Genomic DNA, 26,897 nt, shown 5'->3' with positions numbered 1-26,897 from the left:
TTTTGGTCGTACTGGTATTTTATTTCAAAAGTTGTACAGCTTTGGAAGTTATTTCTTTAACGCCATTATTTCAGATTCATGAACAACTACAAATCTAATAGTTTTTTTTTTTTAAAACTTCATAATTCTAAAATGAAAGTAACGAAGAAATACAAATCAGAATTTTTTTTTAATCAACCTTGTAAACCAAGCAAACATAAGGGTTGACAGTAGGAAACATGCTTCATCAAATATTGAGAATTAGTTTCTCAGCTAAGTTAGCTCATACAGCAAGTGTAGAAAGAGGATTGATCAGCTATGGAAACAGCCTAATAAACACAGGACGCTAAAGTTTTATTAAAGCGGTTCAGGCTTGCAAATCTGCATGCCGGTGTAACAAGCTCAACATAAGTTGTGGCTTCAGTGTGAGCTAAAAATAGTATCACAGTTTTTTTAAAAATTCGTTTTATGGTATTTGGGTTTAAATCAGTAATGTGAGAAAAGTTTATTTTCAGGATCTATATAATATACTTGTTGACAAGCATTTAATTTGGGGCTTTTTATTCAGAAAAATTGCCTCCTTTGAATAGTTTTATGTTTCAAATTTCACCAGATTTGCATTTTACTGCAAAAACAAAAAGGCTGACCAAAGTGTACATTAAAACCCAGGTTTGGCTTGGAAAAAGCCAAAATGTACAAGTGACAGCAGAATTTGGCCACAGCATTTTTATCTGATCTTTAACAGCTTACTGCTAGTTTGATCACCTGTTTCATTCAAGTTCAATATCTGGCCTGCCAAGCTGATCCAAATACTGGGAACAAAGCAAAACAGTCCTGCTGTGGTTCTCTGCCCTTTGAGAGATATGTGTACCAGGAAAGGCATATGCCTCTGGCAATAAAACACATTTTTGTAGAGTGGTGATATTGGCACAGTCTTCTAAAATGGCTTTCACCTGTGCAATAAGTAGAAACATGTTTGAGTGATTTATTATTCAGAGATGAATTTTAAATGCAGCAGTAAAAATAATTGATAGAAGAACATTAAAAACTTTGAATAAATGTAATAAATAAATGTAACCTAAAATTATAAACAAAGTTGCTTTAATAAATAAATTTGAATGAGTAAAAACAGATGTATAGATCATATAATAAAAATAAAAATCATAAAATCATATAATAAATAAAATAAGATTTAAAAAAAATTACCTCATAGTGCGGTGGAGGAATAAAGGATTGTAAACACAAAACCTTCAAGTATGGACAGTCCAAACAATGACGCACAACTTTTCTTATCCCTTCCAGTGATAGGGAACAGTAGGAGATGGAAAAACAGGAAATGAAGTTCATTCGGGTCAACATGTTTTCAATCTGTTGAGGCAGTTTTAAATTAAAAACAAATTTACCATTAAAATGTTTTTTTTTAAAAATGGTCTATTATAATTTTTTTTATAATCAATAAAGTATTTCTGTAACTATTTCACCTATGTACTAAATGACACTAAGGCAAGTTATAATTTAAATTATTATTATCAGTTTTTAAATTTTAAACACATTATGGTTTTGTTGCTATGGTAACACTGCCCATTTATAAAACAGACTACCTACAGCTGTATTAACTATTGAGTTAAATTAATAGTATCTGGTTGCTGTCCCTTCTCATGTTGGTGGCACCCCTCCCCAGCTACTGCACCCCCTAGTTACGCCTCTGATACCAATAATTATAAAATTTACCAGATCAGAAAGAGAGCTGAGATTATTCCTGCTCAGGTTCAGTTCTCTGAGCATGGAAAGGTTGGACCAGACGAGAAGCGCCTCGATGTCTGACGCTGTCAGCCTGCAGTCCCTCAAGTTGAGGTAGGTCAACTCGCAGGCGAAAGACGAGAACAGATGTCCCAGCGTGTCCCTCAGTGTACATGATGCCAGGTTCAGCTGTGGGGAAAGTTCGATTAGTTGACATATTTATTACTCCATCCTTCTCTTTCCATTGATGAGCAATTTGACTTAATCCTAATCTATAAGAAAAACTTTTTTTTTCTAATTATTTTTACTTTAAGATTTACGCCAAAGATTTAGATTTATATAGGATGCTTTTGTCAGACATGTGACTTTCGGTAATTAAACGAATCTCTCCATTTTCCCGCACAAAGTAAAAATGTTGAGGAGCGAATCAGTTTTCCGAAACAATCACAGCTTAAAAAAAATTACCTTTATTTTACAACGATCAAGAAAATAAGAATATGGCCTACTGTTTGGAAGTTTAAAAATGTAAAAAATCAGAAGTAGCCTATTAAACGGTTATTTAAAAAAAATGAGCCTATAGGATGTTAAATAGTTAAAATAGGCAAACAGCAAAAAGTATTTAAAAAAAAAAACACCTACCTTTCTTAGATTGCCCAGAGACCTGAGGACAACACTTAGGTCAGACATGGCTGTAGGCAGCTGATTGACGTGGATGGAGTTGGGTAGAGAAAGACATTGGAGCTCAGGCAGAAGGGAGATCCCCTCCAACAGACATTCCCAGCGAGCCGAGTCTGAGCAGACTTCGCTGTCTTCGATCTCGATGTGCGTTAGATACTGCGCAGACAAATTATCCATTTTAAAGTATAATAGACCTCGCACAGTATTATAAATACTAAGCTTAATGCGAAGGTTTGGTTACATTACATTATCGAGTTATAAAGGTAAGGATGGGGGTTACATATAGAGCGGTGTCCAGTGTTTCGTTCAGATATTTTTCAGAGGGGGGCGCTTTAAACTTTAAGATGGTGCGCACTTAAATTTCCGGGGGGGGGGGCGGAAGTTAAAGTATATATTTTCTATTTCAAATGTTTTTTTTTCTCTTGATTTAAGAGGGAAGGGGAACTGGGTCTGCTTCAAGGGGGGGGGGGGGGGTTGCCACTCTGAAGAGAAGCCTGAAAGAAACTCTGGCAATGCTCTATAACACTTTTTTATTTTATGTCCTCGGAGTTATAAATATTATTTTGCCATGTAGAAAAGTGGGATGAGCGTGATGCCACAGCTGTCTTACGCATGTATTTACTTTAGCATTACTTTATCATTTGATCACAACATACAGCTTTGTTATAAATGCTCTGAATGGAGTTGTAGCCCATGATGTTTTTTCTAAAATGATTGATACGTAGGATGTCATTAATTAAAAAAAAAAAAAAAAAAAAAAAAACGACAGTTGTTGTAGTAATCCATAAAAAAAATTGTGTGCTCAGTGCTGGTGTGTTACTATTGTGACATATTATATTATTATTAGGGTTGGTGCTTCAATGAAATGTTATTATAACAATATATTTGACTGGGGCCGCGTTCAGGGTCGTCCATAAATGACGTCACACTCGTAGGGGGGAGGGGGGTCCGTAATTTTGTGACGGTGTGTGATGAGGGGAGGGGGGGGGGGGTTCAGATGGTGCGACGTCACACTTTAGCATTATAAAAAAGCAATGTTAGAAAACGAATTTTAGACGTTATTTCACGCTTTAGAAAACCGTTTTAATAAATTGCAATAGGAATTGATTAAAATACTCTATTTTGACAGAGTTCAGACAAGATTTTAGAAAAATATCGATGTTTTAAGAAAAATTCAACTGCAACTTTTAGGGGGGTTGTAGGCTGAGGTGTGACGTCATTTTAGGGGGGGGGGGTCTGGCTTTTTGGAGGGGAGGGGGGAGGTAAAAATCGTCCAAAAAAGCGTGACGTCATTTATGGATGACCCCGTATACATTTTTTGGTTTATAATAAATAGTGTCCCTATATGCACAACTACTGTGTTGCCTGCAACAAAGTTTGTTAATTTTTTAATATAGATTTTAACTCCTTTAAACACTAGCATAAAAACAGGATAGAACCTTTTATTTCAAGTCGTTAACATTAGATAACAACGGGTCTTGTAGTTTGCGGGGTAAACTTGTATGCTCTTTTTTTAAACTAATTAAACCCTAGATGATTGGTTGATGATAAGACGTTTAGATTAGTTGGTGATGAAACGAATTCTTGGATTGGTTAATGATGAAACGAACTCTTAGATTGGTTGATGGTCAGTCTCTAGTAGTGGTTGATGATAAAACGTTCAATGGGATTTGATAAAACGTACTCTAGGACTTAAAACTTTGTTGATTAGGGAAACTGGCAGGCTAACGTCCGGCAGAACTTCAAGCCACGCCCTCTGACACACAAAGCGGAAAGGGGAGGAGCCTTGTAAAGCTAGTCCAATAGGAACGTCATCTATGGTTAGCTTGCAATCAAGCGCTATTGTCACTGGGCCTAGAGAGATGTGTGATTGGTTGATTAAAATATACGACAAGTACAGGCATGCATGCACAATGCGTTAATTATATATTTATTGTTATAAGCTAAAATAATTTAATGTTAGTTAGTAGCATATTTAATTTATCTATATAACAGTATGTTTAGGCACCCTTGATTAGACTTTTTTGCGCCTTTTTTTTTTAAATGAGAGTTGCTATTTTTTGTTAGTATACAAATCAGTAAAAACAACACGAAACACTAAATTTTAGCCAATCTATGATCATTGTAACTTGTGAGACCACAGGACAGGCATATTAACAAAACGAGTTTTGCTTTTTTTTGTTGTCACGCTTGTTTCTGTGTGCGCATTGTGAGCGCTCTGAAATGTCAATTTTACTGTTTTCGTGCACTTTTTATTTAGTTCCACGATAAACTTTTCTCGCGCCATACTTTTTGAGTGGAGTTCCATTTGCGAAACACTTTTATTTCAGGAACTTTCTTTGAAAAATATTTTTTTTCTGTGGAACTTTCTTAGCGCAATATTTTGTCCTGAGCTTTCTTTGCGCAATATTTTGTAAGCGCAACTTTCTACTGCGTACTTTTATTCGCGTGTTTTTTTTTTCTCTTTATACTGCACTAAATGAAAGCAGACATTATTTAATAAATTAACACTACATGGAAATAAGTAAATCTGTAGCTGTGCTATCTTTGATTTCATATAAACACAAATTACAGTGTGTGGTAGTGATAATTATGTTGCCTAGGTAAACAACTCCGTTTGGTATTAATATGTGCGTGTACTTTTCGTCCACATTCTACCATAAGATTATATTATATTTGAACTAAACTTGTGGCACAACACTCAGGATTTCTTTAACCCTTAAATGCATGACTTTTTAATAATGATTGAAAAAAATATTTTTATATTGTTTTGGTGGGTATATGAAGAGTATAGTCAAGTAAAAAAATATTTTTAGTTTAAACATGTTCTTTAATTAAAATCCGAAATGTTGCATGTCTGCAACATTATGTAGTAAGGTGATACTTGTTAAGACAGTTGTTGCTCTTGTTACAACAAAGATATATGTTGCACTTGTGGCAAACTGTTTGAGCTTGATGTGAATTTGCACCTGTCATTGCACTATTCCACGAGTCTTAGTGTCCACACTTGTCCAGGAGATCCATGGTCCATTCTGGTCCTAGAGATCCAGGGTCCACACTTATCCAGGGTCCACACTGGTCCATGAGATCCAGGGTTCACACTGGTCCAGGATATCTAGGGTCCACACTGGTCCAGGATATCTAGGGTCCACACTGGTCCAGGATATCTAGGGTCCACACTGGTCCAGGATATCTAGGGTCCACACTGGTCCACAATATCTAGGGTCCACACTGGTCCAGGGTATCTAGGGTCCACACTGGTCCACGATATTTAGGGTCCACACTGGTCCAGGATATCTAGGGTCCACACTGGTCCAGGGTATCTAGGGTCCACACTGGTCCAGGGTATCTAGGGTCCACACTGGTCCAGGATATCTAGGGTCCACACTGGTCCAGGGTATCTAGGGTCCACACTGGTCCAGGATATCTAGGGTCCACACTGGTCCAGGATATCTAGGGTCCACACTGGTCCAGGAGATCCAGGATCCAAACTGGTCCAGGATATCTAGGGTCCACACTGGTCCACGATATCTAGGGTCCACACTGGTCCAGAATATCTAGGGTCCACACTGGTCCAGAATATCTAGGGTCCACACTGGTCCAGAATATCTAGGGTCCACACTGGTCCAGGATATCTAGGGTCCACACTGGTCCAGGATATCTAGGGTTTACACTGGTCCAGGATATCTAGGGTCCACACTGGTCCAGGATATCTAGGGTCCACACTGGTCCAGGATATCTAGGGTCCACACTGGTCCAGGATATCTAGGGTCCACACTGGTCCAGGAGATCCAGGAAGATACTCTGGATCACCAAGATCATCTACTTCATATTATTCTTCACCTTGATTCACATTGATTTCTTAATGATTATGCTGAAACTAGAAGAAAAACAAGGTACTATATAATCACCAATGCTGATGTATAAAGTAAAAAAATAGTGCAAAAGTAGGTCAATTTGCATAACGTTGCAGCACTGCAACCTAAGTTTTGTGAAGATTTTAAAATAAATTATGAATTGATTTTCAAAACAACACATACAATATGTAATACATACCTTAGGTTGTCAGAAACATATTTTTTGAAATTCCAAAACCAGTTTATTTGACTTTGATGAACTTTGAAACGCCAACCAAAAATGCTGATATAAAAAACCTTGTGATCATGCACAAATTTGAGATCGGCTTGGCGGTAAAACAAATCTAGGTCACTTAGACATGCGCAAGCTGTAGGTTAACATTGTAGCAGTCAAACAACGTGATGCACAGAATAAAACATGTTGAGGCTAATATTTTATGGGAAGGTAACTGGTATGTTGCAGATTTGTACCGGTATGCATTTAAGGGTTAAAATATTTTTCTCTGGGGAGATCACTTGAAGTTTCCGTAGAGGGGGTGGCGGGCTGACTACACTGGTTAAAGTGTAGATCTATATTTTCCATACAAATTATATACAGTGGCGTAGCGAGGTCGGGTGTCACCCGGTGCGGCACTTAATGGTGTCACCCCCCAGAGGCGTAGCAACCCTTCCCGAGGACAAACTTTCAGTTAACTTTCGTTTTCCACCGCTTAAAGCACTATTTAACATTCGAATTAATCACTTAATAAAGTGGAATTATCATTTTTCTCTATATATTTTGCTATTTTTTTGCCTTGGTGTCACCCCCCCCCCCCTAAATGGTGACACCCGGTGCGGTCCGCACCCCCCGCCCCCTCGCTACGCCTCTGATTATATATATATATATATATATATATATATATATATATATATATATATATATATATATATATATATATATATATATATATATATATATATATATATATATATATATATATTATCTACGAAACTGTCAATAACAGTATAAGGATCTTCAATTCCTAAGAGTTCAAGTTTTTTAACGTATTTTTCCTTTTCCGCGGGTGCGGTTCTTTACATACAGTGAACGCGTCCAGCGCTGGTGAACAGCTGATTGTGTTTACGTCTGGTGTACACCACCGTGGCGGCGGACGTAGGTATCACGAACGGACGTGACGTCATATGAAACGACTCTATACACACATATATACACGTGAATATGGCATATGTAACACTAGACCTGTATGTACATAAATCTATTTCATTGTTGATTTTTAAAAAAAGGGAAATAACTTACAAATGTACCAATAAACACATATTTTGGTGTGTGGTAGTGATAATTATGTTGCCTAGGTAAACAACTCGGTTTGGTATTAATATGTGCGTGTACTTTTGGTCCACATTCTACCATGAGATTATATCATATTTGAACTAAACTTGTGGCACAACACTCAGGGTTTCTTTAAAACATTTTTCTCTGGGGAGATCACTTGAAATTTCCGGAGAGGGGGTGGCGGGCGGACTACACTGGTTAGAATAGATCTATATTTTCTATACAAATTATTTACAGTGGCGTAGCGAGGTCGGGTGTCACCCGGTGCGGCACTTAATGGTGTCACCCCCCAGAGGCGTAGCGAACCTTCCCGAGGACAAACTTTCCATTTTCGATTTGCACCCCCCCCCCCCATCAATCAAACTATCAATTTGCACCCCCCCCCCCCTCAAATTTTCGTTTTCCACCTCTTAAAACACTATTTAACATTCGAATTAATCACTTAATTAAGTGGAATTATCATTTTTCTCTATATATTTTGCTATTTTTTGCCTTGGTGTCACCCGGTGCGGTCCGCACCCCGCCCCCCCTCGCTACGCCTCTGATTATATATATATATATATATATATATATATATATATATATATATATATATATATATATATATATTTATATTATCTACGAAACTGTCAATAACAGTATAAGGATCTTCAATTCCTAAGAGTTCAAGTTTTTTAACGTATTTTTCCTTTTCCGCGGGTGCGGTTCTTTACATACAGTGAACGCGTCCAGCGCTGGTGAACAGCTGATTGTGTTTACGTCTGGTGTACACCACCGTGGCGGCGGACGTAGGTATCACGAACGGACGTGACGTCATATGAAACGACTCTATACACACATATATACACGTGAATATGGCATATGTAACACTAGACCTGTATGTACATAAATCTATTTCATTGTTGATTTTTAAAAAAAGGGAAATAACTTACAAATGTACCAATAAACACATACTTTGGTGTGTGGTAGTGATAATTATGTTGCCTAGGTAAACAACTCGGTTTGGTATTAATATGTGCGTGTACTTTTGGTCCACATTCTACCATGAGATTATATCATATTTGAACTAAACTTGTGGCACAACACTCAGGGTTTCTTTAAAACATTTTTCTCGGGGGAGATCACTTGAAATTTCCGGAGAGGGGGTGGCGGGCGGACTACACTGGTTAGAATAGATCTATATTTTCTATACAAATTATTTACAGTGGCGTAGCGAGGTCGGGTGTCACCCGGTGCGGCACTTAATGGTGTCACCCCCCAGAGGCGTAGCGAACCTTCCCGAGGACAAACTTTCCATTTTCGATTTGCACCCCCCCCCCCCCCCCCATCAATCAAACTATCAATTTGCACCCCCCCCCCCTCAAATTTTCGTTTTCCACCTCTTAAAACACTATTTAACATTCGAATTAATCACTTAATTAAGTGGAATTATCATTTTTCTCTATATATTTTGCTATTTTTTGCCTTGGTGTCACCCGGTGCGGTCCGCACCCCGCCCCCCCCTCGCTACGCCTCTGATTATATATATACTAGCTGTATCCCGTGCTCCGCCACGGTAAATCTTTTTAAAATATACCAACTTTGGAACAGAACAAAACAAACAAAAACACAACACAAACAAAACACAACCACAACACAACCACATTACAACCACAAAACAACCACAACACAACCACAACCACAACACACGGTAAATCTTTTTTAAATGTACCAAGTTGGGAACAGAACAAAACTAAATACAACACAAACGAACGCAAAGAAAAAACAAAAACGAAAAAACAAACACAACACTCAACATAAAATTTCCATTTACACCCTCCCACCTCCCTCAAAGTTTCGATTTCCACCCTCCCCCCCCCCCCTTGCTACGCCTCTGTTATAAAACCCCTAGCTTTTCCGCAAATAAATTAAAGGCAGTATTTAGAATATCCGTGTTTTACCGACCATATTGCACTTTATAAATTCATGCATTTTTTTCAGTACTTTTAAAAATTTACAATAAAGTTTCATGACTAAAACCATTGCGCACCTAATGAACGTGATGACTTAATATAGTAATGGAGAATAGTTGATTAAAAATTATAATTAGTAAACAGTACATTCAGTGAATAAAATAAATAAAAGATAGCCTTTTATCAATCAATGCTAATAATAATATTCCAACAATAATCTACTCTTACATGTCTGCATAATTTGCATTCACATTTTGCTAATTATATTATTCCAACAATTATTCCGTCTTGCAGATTTTGCATTCACATTTTTAGCGTGAGTTCAATTTATCTTTGAATTACCTCCATTGGCATAATTACTAAGCAGTTTAATTAGATTTTTCTACCGTACTGTTATTATGTTATTAATATGTATCGACTTTTTCTGGGAATATTAACGAAAACTATATTTGACATTGATCCTTTTAATATGTTTTAGCAATGTGCGTGTATTTAATATTCTCTTTACGTTATGCAAAATTGTACAAACAGTGGAAATTATAAATTAGCTCTATGCCGCTATATAAACAAACCCTACTCTAATACTTATAATAAGACACTGCGGTGCACTGAAAAGCACAGCATGGTGCGTAGCTTACTTTTATAGTCCCAAAATCTATAGCGATGACGGACGGAAGGACACGCTCAGCCCGATTATATTATAGATATATATATATATATATATATATATATATATATATATATATATATATATATATATATATATATATATATATATATATATATTTCATTGTGGGGGGGGGGGGGGGGTGAAGATGTACTCCCAGGGAGTGGAAAGGCACACGGGAGAGGCGCCTAAAAAAACCTCTGCTCGCCACTTTGGTACTCAACATTCAGTTGTGGAAAATTGCAACATAGATGTTAAGCGCCATTGTTTTTAAAACAATAATAAATTGTCTCTAGTCCTTGGATTAGCTATCCACGGGTGAAGAAGATTGATCAGACAGAATACGTTTCACTCCGTCATAGGCACTGTTCCCTCTAAGGGTCATCCATAAATGACGTCACGCTTTTTGACGATTTTTACCTCCCCCCCCCCCCTCCCCTCCGTCACACGTCGTCACAAAAAGCCAGACCCCCCCCCCTAAAATGACGTCATACCTCAGCCTACACCCCCCCTCAAAATTGAATTGAATATTTTTTAAACAGCTATATTTTTCTAAAATCTTGTCGAAACTCTGTCAAAATAGAGTATTTTAATCAATTGTTATTACAATTTATTAAAACAGTTTTCTAAAACGCAAAATAACGTCTAAAAGTCGTTTTCTAAAATTGCTTTTTATCATGCAAAAGTGTGACGTCGCACCATCTGAACCCCCCCCCCCCCTCCCCCTCATCACACACCGTCACAAAATAACGGACCCCTCCATTCCCTTAAGAGTGTGACGTCATTTATGGACGACCCCTAAGGGAAAAAAGCTAGTGTGCAACGAGTATTTTGTGTGCGCAGTGTTCTAAAATTCTTATACAAGGATATATGTGTTTCACAAAAGGACTGCGTGGCAGGTTCAAAACTAATGTGCGGCCGCGCAAGCACGCAGCTTAGATGGAACATTGCTGATACTACTGATAGGTCTACCTAACGCGACGACATGACTAACGCCTCATTCCCGCAAAGATTCTCTGCGCATGCCCAGGATGAAGTCACCAGAGTCTGCTAGTAATGTTTAGGTTAAAAAACCGTCAGCAAGGCGTAAGCCAAATAACATTTCTGCACCAAACTACTGCTGTGTGCACCAACACCTTGCGTAACAAGCCCACAACACAAAGGCGGATCCAGGGGAGGAGCGGTGGGTCCGTCGCCCCACTCGTATAAACAGGAGACGGGGTAGCACTCGCCGGCATCAACTAGTTGTGAATTTTAGGATGATTTTAATCCAAATCAAATCTACAAACAATACACACAGGACATTCAGAATCCAGTTCTTTATTGTAACACAAATGGTGCATCAAATCAGAATCGTATGTACACGCAGGCGTCGCGAGGGAGGAAATGGGGGCTGGGGCGCTGACAGGGCGACACCATTAAAGGGGGGGGGGGGTGAAACCAAAGTAAAAAAAGAAACTTTATATAAGAAAAATTCTTTTTGCCAGTTAAATTAATGGTTATTTAAAATTAAACTCATTTTCTTACACATAAAAATAGATGTCGCAGTTCAGCCCAAAAGTACTTATCATCAAAAATTTTAAACAGGTCCTACACCCACAAAATAAAACGAAATAAAAATGCATATACACATGCTTATACACACATATATACACGTGAATATGGCATACATAACACTAGACCTGTGTGTACGTAAATCTATTTCATTGTTGATTTTTTAAAAAAAGGAAATAACTTACAAATGTACAAATAAACACATATTTTAGTGTGTGGTAGTGATAATTAGGTTGCCTAGATAAACAACTCCGTTTGGTATTAATATGTGCGGGTACTTTTCGTCCACATTCTACCACATTCAACAAGTCTCTAATTTGTTTAAATATGCCTCAGCACATTTTAATGTCTTGATATAATGTATGTACACCCCCCCGTCCCTTCTTCTAGATCGAGGCTCTAAATCCCCCCCCCCCCCCCCAACAAAGCGCAGGTTAATTATGAGCTTGACAAGACGCCACCACATGGTAACGATACACGATTTTCCTACACCCTGCCTGATATTCTTTTTTTTAAACTGGATGTAGCGGCAGTTCTAACCTTAAAGTAATCGCGGTTGCCAGGTCCACGCGCGGTAGAACTGGCATTTGCTGAACAGTGCGCTCTGAGTTGTTTTAGTGCACACGGATAGTACAAATGACACGAAAACAAAACATGGCGAGATAACTTAAAGCCCTACACACAACATGTTATGACATGAATTAAAATTGATGTAGGTGTTTCTTTCAGATTTTTCTCCCGGGAGGGTGGGGGGAGTGAAACTTTCGGAGGGGGAGGGGGGACGACTGGCGATGAAGTATATATTTTGTATATACATCCTATTTCGATCAATGGGGGGGGGGGGGGTAAGACCTTTTTTGGGAGGGGAGTGGGGCAGACTGGTGTTGAAGTAGGCCTTTGTACTTTGCATATAAATTATATTTCGTTTGGGGGGAGTGGGGTAAGATCTTCTTCGGGGGTGGGGGTGTGGAGGCGCCACCCCCCCCCCCCCCCCCCCCCGATGAGAAGTCTGAAAAAAACTCTGATTGGTACAGCCCACAATACAAGAATACAGCGAGTACATGATCTGACACAACAGAGTGCATCATAGTGGCGTCACAAGGGAGTGGGGTGGGGTGGGGGGTGGGGACCTCATTAGGTGACACCATCAAAGTGGACATAAAAAAGGAACAAAAATGTCAAATTATAATGAGGAATCCTCATTATAATTTCATACAATGTGTGTAAATCTTAATGATAAAGAAACCTGCCTAATGACGCCACTGTATCATATAAAACAGTACATTAAAAGACAATGTGTACATGCTGCTCATATACTGTACCTGATACAAGTGTGTACTCACCAAACATATGTCCGTGTCGGACTAGGGGATCGATATTAGAATAAATACACGAGATTCTGTTCAGATACCTTTCTACCTTGTCCTTACTGATAGCTGAAATAAAGTCAACGAGAAAGGTGTTTGAGTCTATGTGAGGAAATGTCTCTGTTGGGTTGATTACAGTCATCCCTCGCTACTTCGCGGATAATTTATCGCGACTCCAGTACATCGCGGATTGTTAAAAAATATTTATAAAAAATTCAAAATATATTTATATTATTGATACATTGTTTTATGAATGTTATTTATATTAATAATAGTTTATTTACATGTTTGACACTATTTTAATGTTATAACGATAATGTGATATGGTGTAATATACACTTATTGATATCATACATACACACAAAATGTAGGCCTATGTATGGTTAAAATGATAGGGCAGCACTACTTCGCGGTTTTCCACTTATCACGTTCGGTTTTAGTCCCTAAACCGCGAAAACTGAAGGATGACTGTATTAGCTGTCAAATGACAATAGCCTTTTTTACTTGTAAATTTTAAGTATCGGTCAATCGTGATCGCCCCTGTCCATGGGACGGGTGGATAAGATACTGACGGTACTGTGGCTACTACTGTAGAGATAACATTGACCATCAGGTATTAAAATGTTACTTAAGTCTACAACTCTGCTCTGGGGCACACGTTATGCCCCCCCCCCGGGTCAAGTGATGTACGGAGTCACCAGATCTAACGATGTACGCCTCCCTCTCTCACCCCCCCCCCCCTTTCAAGCGAGTTTAATTAAACTTGTATTTCATTGAGTTTGAACCTATACATATGTGTGTATGACTTGCTGATTTCAATGCTAAGGGCTGGCGCTAAAGTAAAAAATGTTAAGATTAATAAATAAAAATAAAAAAAAACCGGACCCTAATCGCAGTTTATAAGAACAAAATTGTTTATTACATTTTCCTTTAAAGGCTCATATGTAGGCGGCTTCTATATTTAGATCCAGACGATGGCAGCATGACGTCGCTCACCACGTGTTTAAAAAAAAACAAAACAACCAATCAACTTTCTCCTAAACAAATTGATCCATCCGATTATCAACAAAGTTTGATTACTTAACGCAGAACTGGTTCCAAGTTTTTTATCTTGCTGACAAGCAGTCGGCCATCTGCCGTAGCAAGTGGAATTTCTTTGGGTAGGTCAAATCACATGTTTTTACTTTCTCGTATATACGAAGTATAGAGAAAGTATTGTAATCGTGCACAAAAATCACTTGAAATTTTAACAATTTTCACCGTATTACACCTCAGTCCTTCATCACATCCGAAGTATAGAGGACTTATTTTAATCGGGCAAAAATTATCAATCCAGATTTATCAAAATTAAGAGGTTTTATGCGTAATCCAGTCTGAAAAACTGGGCTTTGCAATTCTGTCCGTATGTCTGTGTGTCTGTGTGTGTGTGTGTCCGTGTGTAAACACGATTACTTGAGTACCGTTATAGCTAGGTTGATGAAATTTCATATATAAGTATTTTATCAAAATCGTGGATCCGTATCAACTTTTGAGCGATTTCCGATAACCGGAAGTGGTACTTTTCCTACTTTGAATTTTTCAAAAGCCTATAACTTGAGTACTATTTCAGATAGATAAATGAAATTTCACATGTAAGTAAAAGATCTAATTCTCTACCTTCTGTTAAATTTTGAGTAATTTCCGTTGACCGGAAGTAGTAATTTACGCTACTTCCGATTTCTCAAAAAACTAATGTAAATTTTTAAAGTACTAATAATATTGCGCGCTATTGTGCACTTTTTACTTTCTCGTATATACGTAGTATAGAGAAAGTATTGTAATCGTGCAAAAAAAAAAAAATCGAGATTTTTACAAATCTCGACGTTTTACACCTCACTGATACGGAAAAACATAATTTTGCAATCTTGTCCGTATGTCTGTGTGTGTGTGTGTCTGTGTGTCTGTCCGTGTGTAAACACGATAACTTGAGTACCGTTACTGCTAGGTTGATGAAATTTCATATATAAGTAGTTTATCAAAATCGAAGATCCGTATCAACTTTTGAGCGATTTCCGATAACCGGAAGTGGTACTTTTCCTACTTTGAATTTTTCAAAAGCCTATAACTTGAGTACTATTTCAGATAGATAAATGAAATTTCACATGTAAGTAAAAGATCTAATTCTCTACCTTCTGTTAAATTTTGAGTAATTTCCGTTGACTGGAAGTAGTAATTTACGCTACTTCCGATTTCTCAAAAAACTAATGTAAATTTTTAAAGTACTAATAATATTGCGCACTATTATACGCGTTTTTATTCGGCGTTTGCTTGGTGCGCAATGTTTTTTTTATGAGATTCTATTCTATTTTTAAAAGTTTAAGTATTTAAAATGGATTAAAAATCATAACTATATCCCCAGTTACCATCCCCTGTTGTTTTATATAAGAATATTCGAGAAAGTTTAGGGGAGATCACTACCGGTTTATTTATTTGGCGTTCACTAGTTCACTTGGTGTGCAATTATTTTGTCTACGAGATTTTATTCTATTTTTAAAACTTTAAGTATTTAAAATGGATTAAAAATCATGTCAATAGCCCGAGTTCCCATCCCCTGTTGTTTTATATAAGAATATTCGAGAAAGTTTAGGGGAGATCACTCCCGGTTTATTTTAAGGGAAGTCTCAACAAGTGTAAAATAGCATACAGTTTATTTATTTTTTGTAAAATAAAAACAATTTTAGTTGATTTTCGCTACATTTGGTTTTTTAAGGGCTAGATAGTTTTTTTTGTGTCATTTTTACTTTCTCGTATATACGAAGTATAGAGAAAGTCTTGTAATCGTGCAAAAAAAAAAAATCGAGATTTTTGCAAATCTCGACGTTTTGCATCTCACTGATACGGAAAAACATAATTTTGCAATCTTGTCCGTATGTCTGTGTGTCTGTGTGTGTGTGTGTGTGTGTGTCCGTGTGTAAACACGATAACTTGAGTACCGTTACAGCTAGGTTGATGAAATTTCATATATAAGTATTTTATCAAAATCGTAGATCCGTATCAACTTTTGAGCGATTTCCGACAACCGGAAGTGGTACTTTTTCTACTTTGAATTTTTCAAAAGCCTATAACTTGAGTACTATTTCAGATAGATAAATGAAATTTCATACGTAAGTAAAAGATCTAATTCTCTACCTTCTATTAAATTTTGAGTAATTTCCGTTGACTGGAAGTAGTAATTTACGCTACTTCCGATTTATCAAAAAACTAATGTAAATTTTAAAAGTACTAATAATATTGCGCACTATTATGCGCTTTTTTATTGGGCGTTCACTTGGTGTGCAATTAATTTGTCTACGAGATTTTATTCTATTTTTAAAACTTTAAGTATTTAAAATGGATTAAAAATCATGTCTATAGCCCGAGTTCCCATCCCCTGTTATTTTATATAAGAATATTCGAGAAAGTTTAGGGGAGATCACTCCCGGTTTATTTAAATATGAGGGAAGAAAAAAATACAAGGCATTATTTATACACGGCCCCTTAGTAAATTAGTTGTACATCACATGTAATTAAGATCTATGGAAGGATACAGGTAATATAATAGTTTATAAGAGCTAATTAATTGTAATTAGGCAACTTATCAACTATTTAATCAACCGCGGAGGCGTAGCGACACATTCCGTATCCGGGGCGAACTATAAATTTTGAGCCCACCCCTATTTATGTATAGTTATTCACGATCGCAACCCCCCTCCAAGTCGGTAAGGTCGGGGCGTCTTTTACCACTCACTGCTACAAAGCCAAGTAGCATTCTATTTTCATCAAACACACTGTAGACTATATAATTCAACAATACCCCGTTTTGCCACCCCCTCCCCCCCCCACCCAGGGTCTTCGCATGAGGGCGGCCTCCCCTAGTTACGCCTCTGCATTTAGTATTTTAGCAAGTGAGCAATTATCCTAACAACCCAACTAGTATCTTAACCACTAGCCTAGTATCTTAACCACTGGTCCAGAATTTTAACCACTGGCCCAGTATTCTAACTACTGGCCCAGTATTTTAACCACTGGTCCAGTATTTTAACCACTGGCCAGTATTTTAACCACTGGTCCAGTATTTTAACCACTGGCCCAGTATTTTAACCACTGGCCCAGTATTTTAACGCCTGGTCAAGTATTTTAGACCTAAGCCCAGTATTTTGACCACTGGCCCAGTTTTTCAACTACTGGCCCAGTATTTTAACCCCTGGCCCAGTATTTTAACCACTTGCCCAGTATTTTAACCACATGCCCAGTATTTTAACCACTGGCTTAGTATTTTAACCACTGGCCCAGTATTTTAACAACTGGCCCAGTATTTAAACCACTGACCCAGTATTTCAACGACTGAACCAGTATTTTAACCACTGGTCCAGTATTTCAACCACTGACCCAGTATTTTAACCACTTGCCCAGTATTTCAACGACTGAACCAGTATTTTAACCACTGGTCCAGTATTTCAACCACTGACCCAGTATTTTAACCACTTGCCCAGTATTTCAACGACTGAACCAGTATTTTAACCACTGGTCCAGTATTTCAACCACTGACCCAGTATTTTAACCACTTGCCCAGTATTTCAACGACTGAACCAGTATTTTAACCACTGGTCCAGTATTTCAACCACTGACCCAGTATTTTAACCACTTGCCCAGTATTTCAACGACTGAACCAGTATTTTAACCACTGGTCCAGTATTTCAACCACTGACCCAGTATTTTAACCACTTGCCCAGTATTTCAACGACTGAACCAGTATTTTAACCACTGGTCCAGTATTTCAACCACTGACCCAGTATTTTAACCACTTGCCCAGTATTTCAACGACTGAACCAGTATTTTAACCACTGGTCCAGTATTTCAACCACTGACCCAGTATTTTAACCACTTGCCCAGTATTTCAACGACTGAACCAGTATTTTAACCACTGGTTTAGTATTTTAACCACTGGCCCAGTATTTTAACCACTAGGCCAGTATTTCAACGACTGAACCAGTATTTTAACCACTGGTCCAGTATTTCAACCACTGACCCAGTATTTTAACCACTGGCCCAGTATTTTAACCACTGGCCCAATATTTTAACCATTAACCCAGTAAATGAGCTACTGACCAAGCTGCCCTAACTACTTACCTAGTATCTTAGCCACTGACCAAGTTTTTTAACAATTGACCCAGTAAACGACCAAGATGACCTAACAACTCACCTAGTATCTTAGCCACTGACCTAACAACTCACCTAGTATCTTAGCCACTGACCTAACAACTCACCTAGTATCTTAGCCACTGACCTAACAACTCACCTAGTATCTTAGCCACTGACCTAACAACTCACCTAGTATCTTAGCCACTGACCTAACTACTTACCTAGTATCTTAGCCACTGACCAAGTATTTTAACAATTGACCCAGTAAATGACCAAGCTGACCTAACAACTCACCAAGTATCTTAGCCACTGACCTTACAACTCACCTAGTATCTTAGCCACTGAGCTAACAACTCACCTAGTATCTTAGCCACTGAGCTAACAACTCACCTAGTATCTTAGCCACTGAGCTAACAACTCACCTAGTATCTTAGCCACTGACCTTACAACTCACCTAGTATCTTAGCCACTGAGCTAACAACTCACCTAGTATCTTAGCCACTGAGCTAACAACTCACCTAGTATCTTAGCCACTGAGCTAACAACTCACCTAGTATCTTAGCCACTGAGCTAACAACTCACCTAGTATCTTAGCCACTGAGCTAACAACTCACCTAGTATCTTAGCCACTGAGCTAACAACTCACCTAGTATCTTACGTAACAAACTGTGCAGGTACCCCGACTGTCTGTCTCCTGGCTTCATCCACACAATAGGTAGCCTTAGTAGCTCACGGCACAACCTGCGGTCTGTTAGATACAACATGGAGAATGTTAGGCTAACATAACAGTCTGTCAGATACAACATGGAGAATGTTAGACTAACATCCACACAATAGGTAACCTGAGTAGCTCACGGCACAACCTGCGGTCTGTCAGATACAACATGGAGAATGTTAGGCTAACATAACGGTCTGTCAGATACAACATGGAGAATGTTAGGCTAACATAACGGTCTGTTAGATACAACATGGAGAATGTTAGACTAACATAACGGTCTGTCAGATACAACATGGAGAATGTTAGACTAACATAACGGTCTGTCAGATACAACATGGAGAATGTTAGACTAACATCCACACAATAGGTAACCTGAGTAGCTCACGGCACAACCTGCGGTCTGTCAGATACAACATGGAGAATGTTAGGCTAACATAACGGTCTGTCAGATACAACATGGAGAATGTTAGGCTAACATAACGGTCTGTTAGATACAACATGGAGAATGTTAGACTAACATAACGGTCTGTCAGATACAACATGGAGAATGTTAGACTAACATAACGGTCTGTCAGATACAACATGGAGAATGTTAGGCTAACATAACGGTCTGTTAGATACAACATGGAGAATGTTAGGCTAACATAACGGTCTGTTAGATACAACATGGAGAATGTTAGACTAACATAACGGTCTGTCAGATACAACATGGAGAATGTTAGGCTAACATAACGGTCTGTTAGATACAACATGGAGAATGTTAGGCTAACATAACGGTCTGTTAGATACAACATACGGTCTGTCAGATACAACATGGAGAATGTTAGGCTAACATAACGGTCTGTCAGATACAACATACGGTCTGTCAGATACAACATGGAGAATGTTAGGCTAACATAACGGTCTGTCAGATACAACATGGGGAGTGTTAGACTAACATAACGGTCTGTCAGATACAACATGGGGAGTGTTAGACTAGCATAACGGTCTGTCAGATACAACATACGGTCTGTTAGATACAACATAGAGAATGTTAGGCTAACATAACGGTCTGTCAGATACAACATACGGTCTGTCAGATACAACATGGAAAATGTTAGGCTAACATAACGGTCTGTCAGATACAACATGGAGAATGTTAGACTAACATCCACACAATAGGTAGCCTTAGTAGCTCACGGCACAACCTGCGGTCTGTTAGATACAACATTGAGAATGTTAGACTAACATAACGGTCTGTCAGATACATAATACAGAATGTTAGGCTAACATAACGGTCTGTCAGATACAACATGGAGAATGTTAGACTAACATCCACACAATAGGTAGCCTGAGTAGCTCACGGCACAACCTGCGGTCTGTTAGATACAACATGGAGAATGTTAGACTAACATAACGGTCTGTCAGATACATAATACAGAATGTTAGGCTAACATAACGGTCTGTCAGATACAACATGGAGAATGTTAGACTAACATCCACACAATAGGTAGCCTGAGTAGCTCACGGCACAACCTGCGGTCTGTTAGATACAACATGGAGAATGTTAGACTAACATAACGGTCTGTCAGATACATAATACAGAATGTTAGGCTAACATAACGGTCTGTCAGATACAACATGGAGAATGTTAGACTAACATCCACACAATAGGTAACCTTAGTAGCTCACGGCACAACCTGCGGTCTGTTAGATACAACATGGAGAATGTTAGGCTAACATAACGGTCTGTTAGATACAACATACAGAAAGTCAGGCTAACATAACGGTCTGTCAGATACAACATGGAGAATGTTAGGCTAACATCCACACAATAGGTAGCCTGAGTAGCTCACGGCACAACCTGCGGTCTGTTAGATACAACATGGAGAATGTTAGACTAACATAACGGTCTGTCAGATACAACAGGGAGAATGTTAGACTAACATAACGGTCTGTCAGATACAACATACGGTCTGTTAGATACAACATAGAGAATGTTAGGCTAACATAACGGTCTGTCAGATACAACATGGAGAATGTCAGGCTAACATAACGGTCTGTCAGATACAACATACGGTCTGTCAGATACAACATAGAGAATGTTAGGCTAACATAACGGTCTGTCAGATACAACATGGAGAATGTCAGGCTAACATAACGGTCTGTCAGATACAACAGGGAGAATGTTAGACTAACATAACGGTCTGTCAGATACAACATGGAGAATGTTAGACTAACATCCACACAATAGGTAGCCTTAGTAGCTCACGGCACAACCTGCGGTCTGTTAGATACAACAGGGAGAATGTTAGGCTAACATAACGGTCTGTCAGATACAACATGGAGAATGTTAGGCTAACATAACGGTCTGTCAGATACAACATGGAGAATGTTAGACTAACATAACGGTCTGTCAGATACAACATGGGGAGTGTTAGACTAGCATAACGGTCTGTCAGATACAACATACGGTCTGTTAGATACAACATAGAGAATGTTAGGCTAACATAACGGTCTGTCAGATACAACATACGGTCTGTCAGATACAACATGGAGAATGTTAGGCTAACATAACGGTCTGTCAGATACAACATGGGGAGTGTTAGACTAACATAACGGTCTGTCAGATACAACATGGGGAGTGTTAGACTAGCATAACGGTCTGTCAGATACAACATACGGTCTGTTAGATACAACATAGAGAATGTTAGGCTAACATAACGGTCTGTCAGATACAACATACGGTCTGTCAGATACAACATGGAAAATGTTAGGCTAACATAACGGTCTGTCAGATACAACATGGGGAGTGTTAGACTAACATAACGGTCTGTCAGATACAACATGGAGAATGTTAGACTAACATCCACACAATAGGTAGCCTTAGTAGCTCACGGCACAACCTGCGGTCTGTTAGATACAACATTGGAGAATGTTAGGCTAACATAACGGTCTGTCAGATACAACATGGAGAATGTCAGGCTAACATAACGGTCTGTCAGATACAACATGGAGAATGTTTGGCTAACATAACGGTCTGTCAGATACAACATGGAGAATGTTAGGCTAACATAACGGTCTGTCAAATACAAGATACAGAATGTTAGGCTAACATAACGGTCTGTCAGATACAACATGCAGAATGTTAGGCTAACATAACGGTCTGTTACATACAACATGGAGAATGTTAGACTAACATAACGGTCTGTCAGATACAACCTGCGGTCTGTTAGATACAACATGGAAAATGTTAGGCTAACATAACGGTCTGTTAGATACAACATGGAGAATGTTTGGCTAACATAACGGTCTGTCAGATACAACATGGAGAATGTTAGACTAACATCCACACAATAGGTAGCCTTAGTAGCTCACGGCACAACCTGCGGTCTGTTAGATACAACCTGCGGTCTGTTAGATACAACATGGAAAATGTTAGGCTAACATAACAGTCTGTCAGATACAACATGCAGAATGTTAGGCTAACATAACGGTCTGTCAGGTACAACAGGGAGAATGTTAGGCTAACATAACGGTCTGTCAGAATGTTAGGCTAACATAACGGTCTGTCAGATACAACATGCGGTCTGTCAGATACAACATACAGAATGTCAGGCTAACATAACGGTCTGTCAGATACAACATACGGTCTGTTAGATACAACATGGAGAATGTTAGACTAACACAACGGTCTGTCAGATACAACATGGAGAATGTTAGGCTAACATAACGGTCTGTCACATACAACATACAGAATGTCAGGCTAACATAACGGTCTGTCAGATACAACATGGAGAATGTTAAAATCGTAAACTCACATCTTCAACAAACCTTTTAAACCCATAGTTAAACCCCCACCGTTAAGCTCCCCCTATTACGCCCACACTTAAGCTCCCAGTGCCTCCACCATTAAACCCCCAGTACCTCACCGTTAAGCTCATCGTACCCCCACCCTTAAGCTCCAGTTACCCCCACCGTTAAACTCACCGTGCCCCCACATTTTAGCTCCCAGTACCCCCACCTTTAAGCTCCCAGTTACCCCCACCATTAAGCTCCCAGTACCTAACCCTTAAGCTCCCCGTAACCCCAAAGTTAAACTCTAAGTACCCCCAACGTTAAACTCCCTGTCCCCCACCCTTAAGCTCCCAGTCCCGTCCTTCTTCCCCCCCCCCCCCCACCGTTAAGCTCACCGTGCCTGAAGCCCGTGAAGTTGACACACTTGAGCCGGGAGTGGGGCTTGAGGTTGAGCAGCCCGAGGGAGAGGCTGTCCATCAGAGACATGCACTCCCCACTCTCCAGTGGCACCGTCAGGAAGTCGTTACAGATCAGTTCCTCCTTGGGGATCAGGCTCTGTAGGAGGGGCGATTGGTGATTCAGTCAAGTCTTAGGAGGTTGGGATTAAGCTTAACTATTGACAGGTTTAGGCTTTAGATTGGAAGGCGAAAATGTGACTAATGGGGGGGGGGGGTCATCCATAAATGACGTCACGCTTTTTGGGACGATTTTTTACCCGAATAGATCAATTGTGAAATGGATACAATATTTCGTGATTCCAGTACCGTCTGAAGACAAAAAATTGCCCTTCCCCCCCCCCCCCTCTCTCACTCTTTCTCTCTATTCTGGAGATATAACAATGATCCGAGCTGTGTTATTCTTAGACCTGATTCTGTCTAAACTCGAGTTTAGCTGCTTCTTACGATACTGTAGGCCTATTCATACAAATCTGTTCTTATGATACTGTAGGCCTATTCATACAAATCTGTTCTTACGATACTGTATTTAGACGAATCTGTTTATTTATGATACTGTGTTCAGACATATCTACTTCTTATGATACTGTATTGAGACAAATTTGCTTCTTACGATACTCAGTGTTTCTTCCAGACTTTTTTCTCCGGGGGGGGGGGGGGGGTACTTGAAATTTTCGGGGAGGGGGGCGGACACTGTTAAAAGTATATATTTTTTATATAAATTATATAAATTTCATTTCGTTCGGGGCGGGGGGGGGGGGGGGCGGTAAAAAAGTTTCGGGGGGGGGGGGGGGGGGGGAGAAGAAACTCTGACGATACTGTATTCAGACGAACCTGTTCTTACGATGCTCTGCTTCTGATGATACTGTATTCATACAAATTTACTTTTTACGATACAGTCTTAAGACGAATCTGTTCTTACGATACTTTATTCATACAATCGTCTCCTTACAATACTTTATTTAGACACATTTGCATCTTACGATACTGTACTCATACAAATCTATTTTTAAGATACCGTCTCTAGACGAATCTGTTCTTACGATACTGTTTAGTCCGACGAGATAGTACAGAACTACCGAAACAACGCATGCGCAGTGAGATCGCGCGTGAGTTACCTGCACGTGAAGTAGGGGAAAAGGCCAGGTGGAGACGAGGTAGGCGATAGATTTGAGCTGCCTCTGTAGGATGGCTTCGGTCATGAGGCAGGGGTAGAGGTCAGAGGGCAGGGAGTTCAGCTTCAGGCTCTCTAACCTCTGGTGCTGGGAGACCATCTCACACTGGCACAAATCTTGGAGCTTTCTGGGGGAGAATAGGTGTTCTTGTGGACTGGTAGTCAAAATGTTGTGTGGAGGGGATGGAAGGGAGAGAGGGGTAGAAGGGAGAGAGGGGTAGAAGGGAGAGAGGGGTAGAAGGGAGAGAGGGGTAGAAGGGAGAGAGGGGTAGAAGGGAGAGAGGGGTAGAAGGGAGAGAGGGGTAGAAGGGAGAGAGGGGTAGAAGGGAGAGAGAGGGGTAGAAGGGAGAGAGGGGTAGAAGGGAGAGAGGGGTAGAAAGGGAGAGAGGGTGGAGATGGGGGTCAGGTTGGAGAAAGGGGTTGGTTAAATTGGGGCGGGGGAGGAGGAGTTGGGTGTCAAGCAGTATACATTGAGATGATGGGCTTCGATTGGAGAAAAAAAAATGATTAGATCGGGGGGGGGGGGGTAGGGAGGAATGAGTGTGTGTGTGGGGGGGGGGGGGGGGGTTGAAGGGAGGGAGTGGGTAGGAGCGAAGGAGAAATAGGCTAAGAGGTGGTATATATAAAAAGAATAAATTGTAAAGTCTATGTTATACTGTTAACAAATGGATTGTCTGTATTCAAATCGCGTCTGTAGATTTGTAATGACTAACCTGATATTTGAATCATTGAAAAGGCAGGGTAAATGCTTGCATACATTTTATGTTCGTTTTAAAATGTAGGCTATGCAAACTGCCAGCACACCGATCATGCAAGTAGATAACGTGAACACAAATGTCAAAATTGACAACTTACTGAGTTGTACATGTATATTATATAACGTGAACTAAATTGACGACTCACCGGGGTAATTTATGTAACCACGGAGGATAAACCACAGTTTTCTACTTTTGAGAAAGATTTGATTTTTTTTTTGAGATCCTTTGTTGTTACATTGTGACATGATTTTAAAACGCTAAATATTGAGGGGATTGAGATGGTTTTACGCTTTCATATAGTTGTACGTGATATATATACAGTAGTACTAACCAGTGGCGTAGGCAGGGGGGGGGGTTGGGGGGTCATAACCCCCCCCCATAGACCCCTCTATATATATATAAAGTATGAGGGGGGGTGGAAATCGAAAGTTTGAGGGGGGGGGGGGTGCAAATCAAAAGTCTGAGGGGGGGGGGGAGGTGCAAATCGAAAGCTTGTCCCCGGGTAAAAATTGGAATTCCCCCCCCCCCCCCCTTGAGACGATCCTGGCTACGCCACTGGTACTAACTCAAAAATTTCAGAAAGTGGGTGGACATATGTGGTTTATGACGTGAATAAAGCTGATAATTCACCGGGTCAAGCAAGAATATTTTTTTTAACGAGGACCAAAGCTGACATCACACCGGGTTATCACTGTATATTTTTTCAACGAGGACCAAAAACTGACAACTCACCGGGTTATCCGTGTGTATTTTTCAACGAGGACCAAAACTGACAACTCACCGCGGAGAACACAGTGGCTCCCCCTGACGGTCCTTGACGAAGCCGAGTTTGCCCTCAGCGTCCCTACACAGGTGGTAGATAAAATGACCCTCGGTCAGCCAGGGTGGGTGCCGTCTGATGCTGGCGGCGTAGCTGTCGAAGTTGTTGTCTTCCAGCTGGTTGAAGTCCACGGTGACGTAATCCACCTCGTCCATCGAGTCCGTCATTGCCATTGTGGCGTTGTTGTTAAATATGTTTTTTTTTTTATTTTATTTTTTTTATAAAAACAGACGCATTATCTGCGATTATGTTTTCAGTATCGTTTTGTTAAATATTCTGAGATATGGGCTAAAGGATGGTACATATATAAATAGAAAACATGTTCCATCACATATCAGGGGCGTAGCGAGGGGGGGGGGGGGGCGGGAGGTGCGGACCGCACCGGGTGACACCATTCAGGGGGGTAACACCAAGGCAAAAAATAGCAAAATATATAGAGAAAAAACTTGAGGGGGGTGCAAATCGAAAGTTTGCAAATCGAAAACTTGAAAGTTTGTCCCCGGGAAGGGTCTCTAGGCCTCTGGGGGGGGGGGGGGGGTAACACCATTAAGTGCCGCACCGGGTGACACCCGACCTCGCTATGCCACTGTCACATATAAGTAGTTTTAATCCCCCCCCCTCCAAATTTGTGACTCGGTCTAGAAAGTCGAAATCCCATTTCCTTCTAGGAGCGTCACTCTATCGACATATCCCCCCTTCCCCCCAGTGATTCTTCCAGACTTTTTTCTCCGGGAGGGGGGGGGGGGATTTTTTTCTTTATAAATTCTATTTCGTTCAAGTGGGGGGGGGGGGGAGGGGAGCGAAAGAGATGCCTGGAAGAAACTCTGCCTCCCTAATGGTGATGGTATTAAGTCTATAAAAATTATTTCTTTCTCTCTCCACCCCCGCCTCATATACTCAATTGATTG

At 39.8% G+C, this 26,897-nt stretch overlaps 1 protein-coding gene across 2 annotated transcripts; it reads right to left on the bottom strand.

The window, feature by feature from the left end:
* Positions 1-148: 148 nt before the first annotated feature.
* LOC131933306 (uncharacterized) lies at positions 149-26,203 on the bottom strand. Of its 2 annotated transcripts, XM_059290085.1 has the most exons (11): positions 25,951-26,203; positions 24,356-24,539; positions 23,178-23,337; positions 19,130-19,157; positions 18,934-19,007; positions 13,104-13,196; positions 4,082-4,251; positions 2,359-2,553; positions 1,711-1,908; positions 1,186-1,347; positions 149-932 (listed from the first exon to the last, which is right to left on the bottom strand). In XM_059290085.1, the coding sequence occupies exons 1-11, from the start codon at positions 26,160-26,162 to the stop codon at positions 750-752; spliced, it is 1,659 nt and encodes a 552-aa protein (XP_059146068.1). In that variant the 5' UTR covers positions 26,163-26,203; the 3' UTR covers positions 149-749. The 2 variants fall into 2 exon arrangements, with proteins under 2 accessions (XP_059146068.1, XP_059146067.1); XM_059290084.1 differs by lacking the exon at positions 19,130-19,157 and having other exon boundaries at positions 18,934-19,035.
* Between the last annotated feature and the right edge of the window lie 694 nt (positions 26,204-26,897).

The sequence above is a fragment of the Physella acuta genome, unplaced genomic scaffold (genome assembly GCF_028476545.2).
Source record: "Physella acuta isolate Inbredline_101_S28 unplaced genomic scaffold, ASM2847654v3 ptg002446l, whole genome shotgun sequence".
NCBI lineage: Eukaryota > Metazoa > Mollusca > Gastropoda > Physidae > Physella > Physella acuta.
This window is presented reverse-complemented; position numbering and strand designations above follow the sequence as displayed.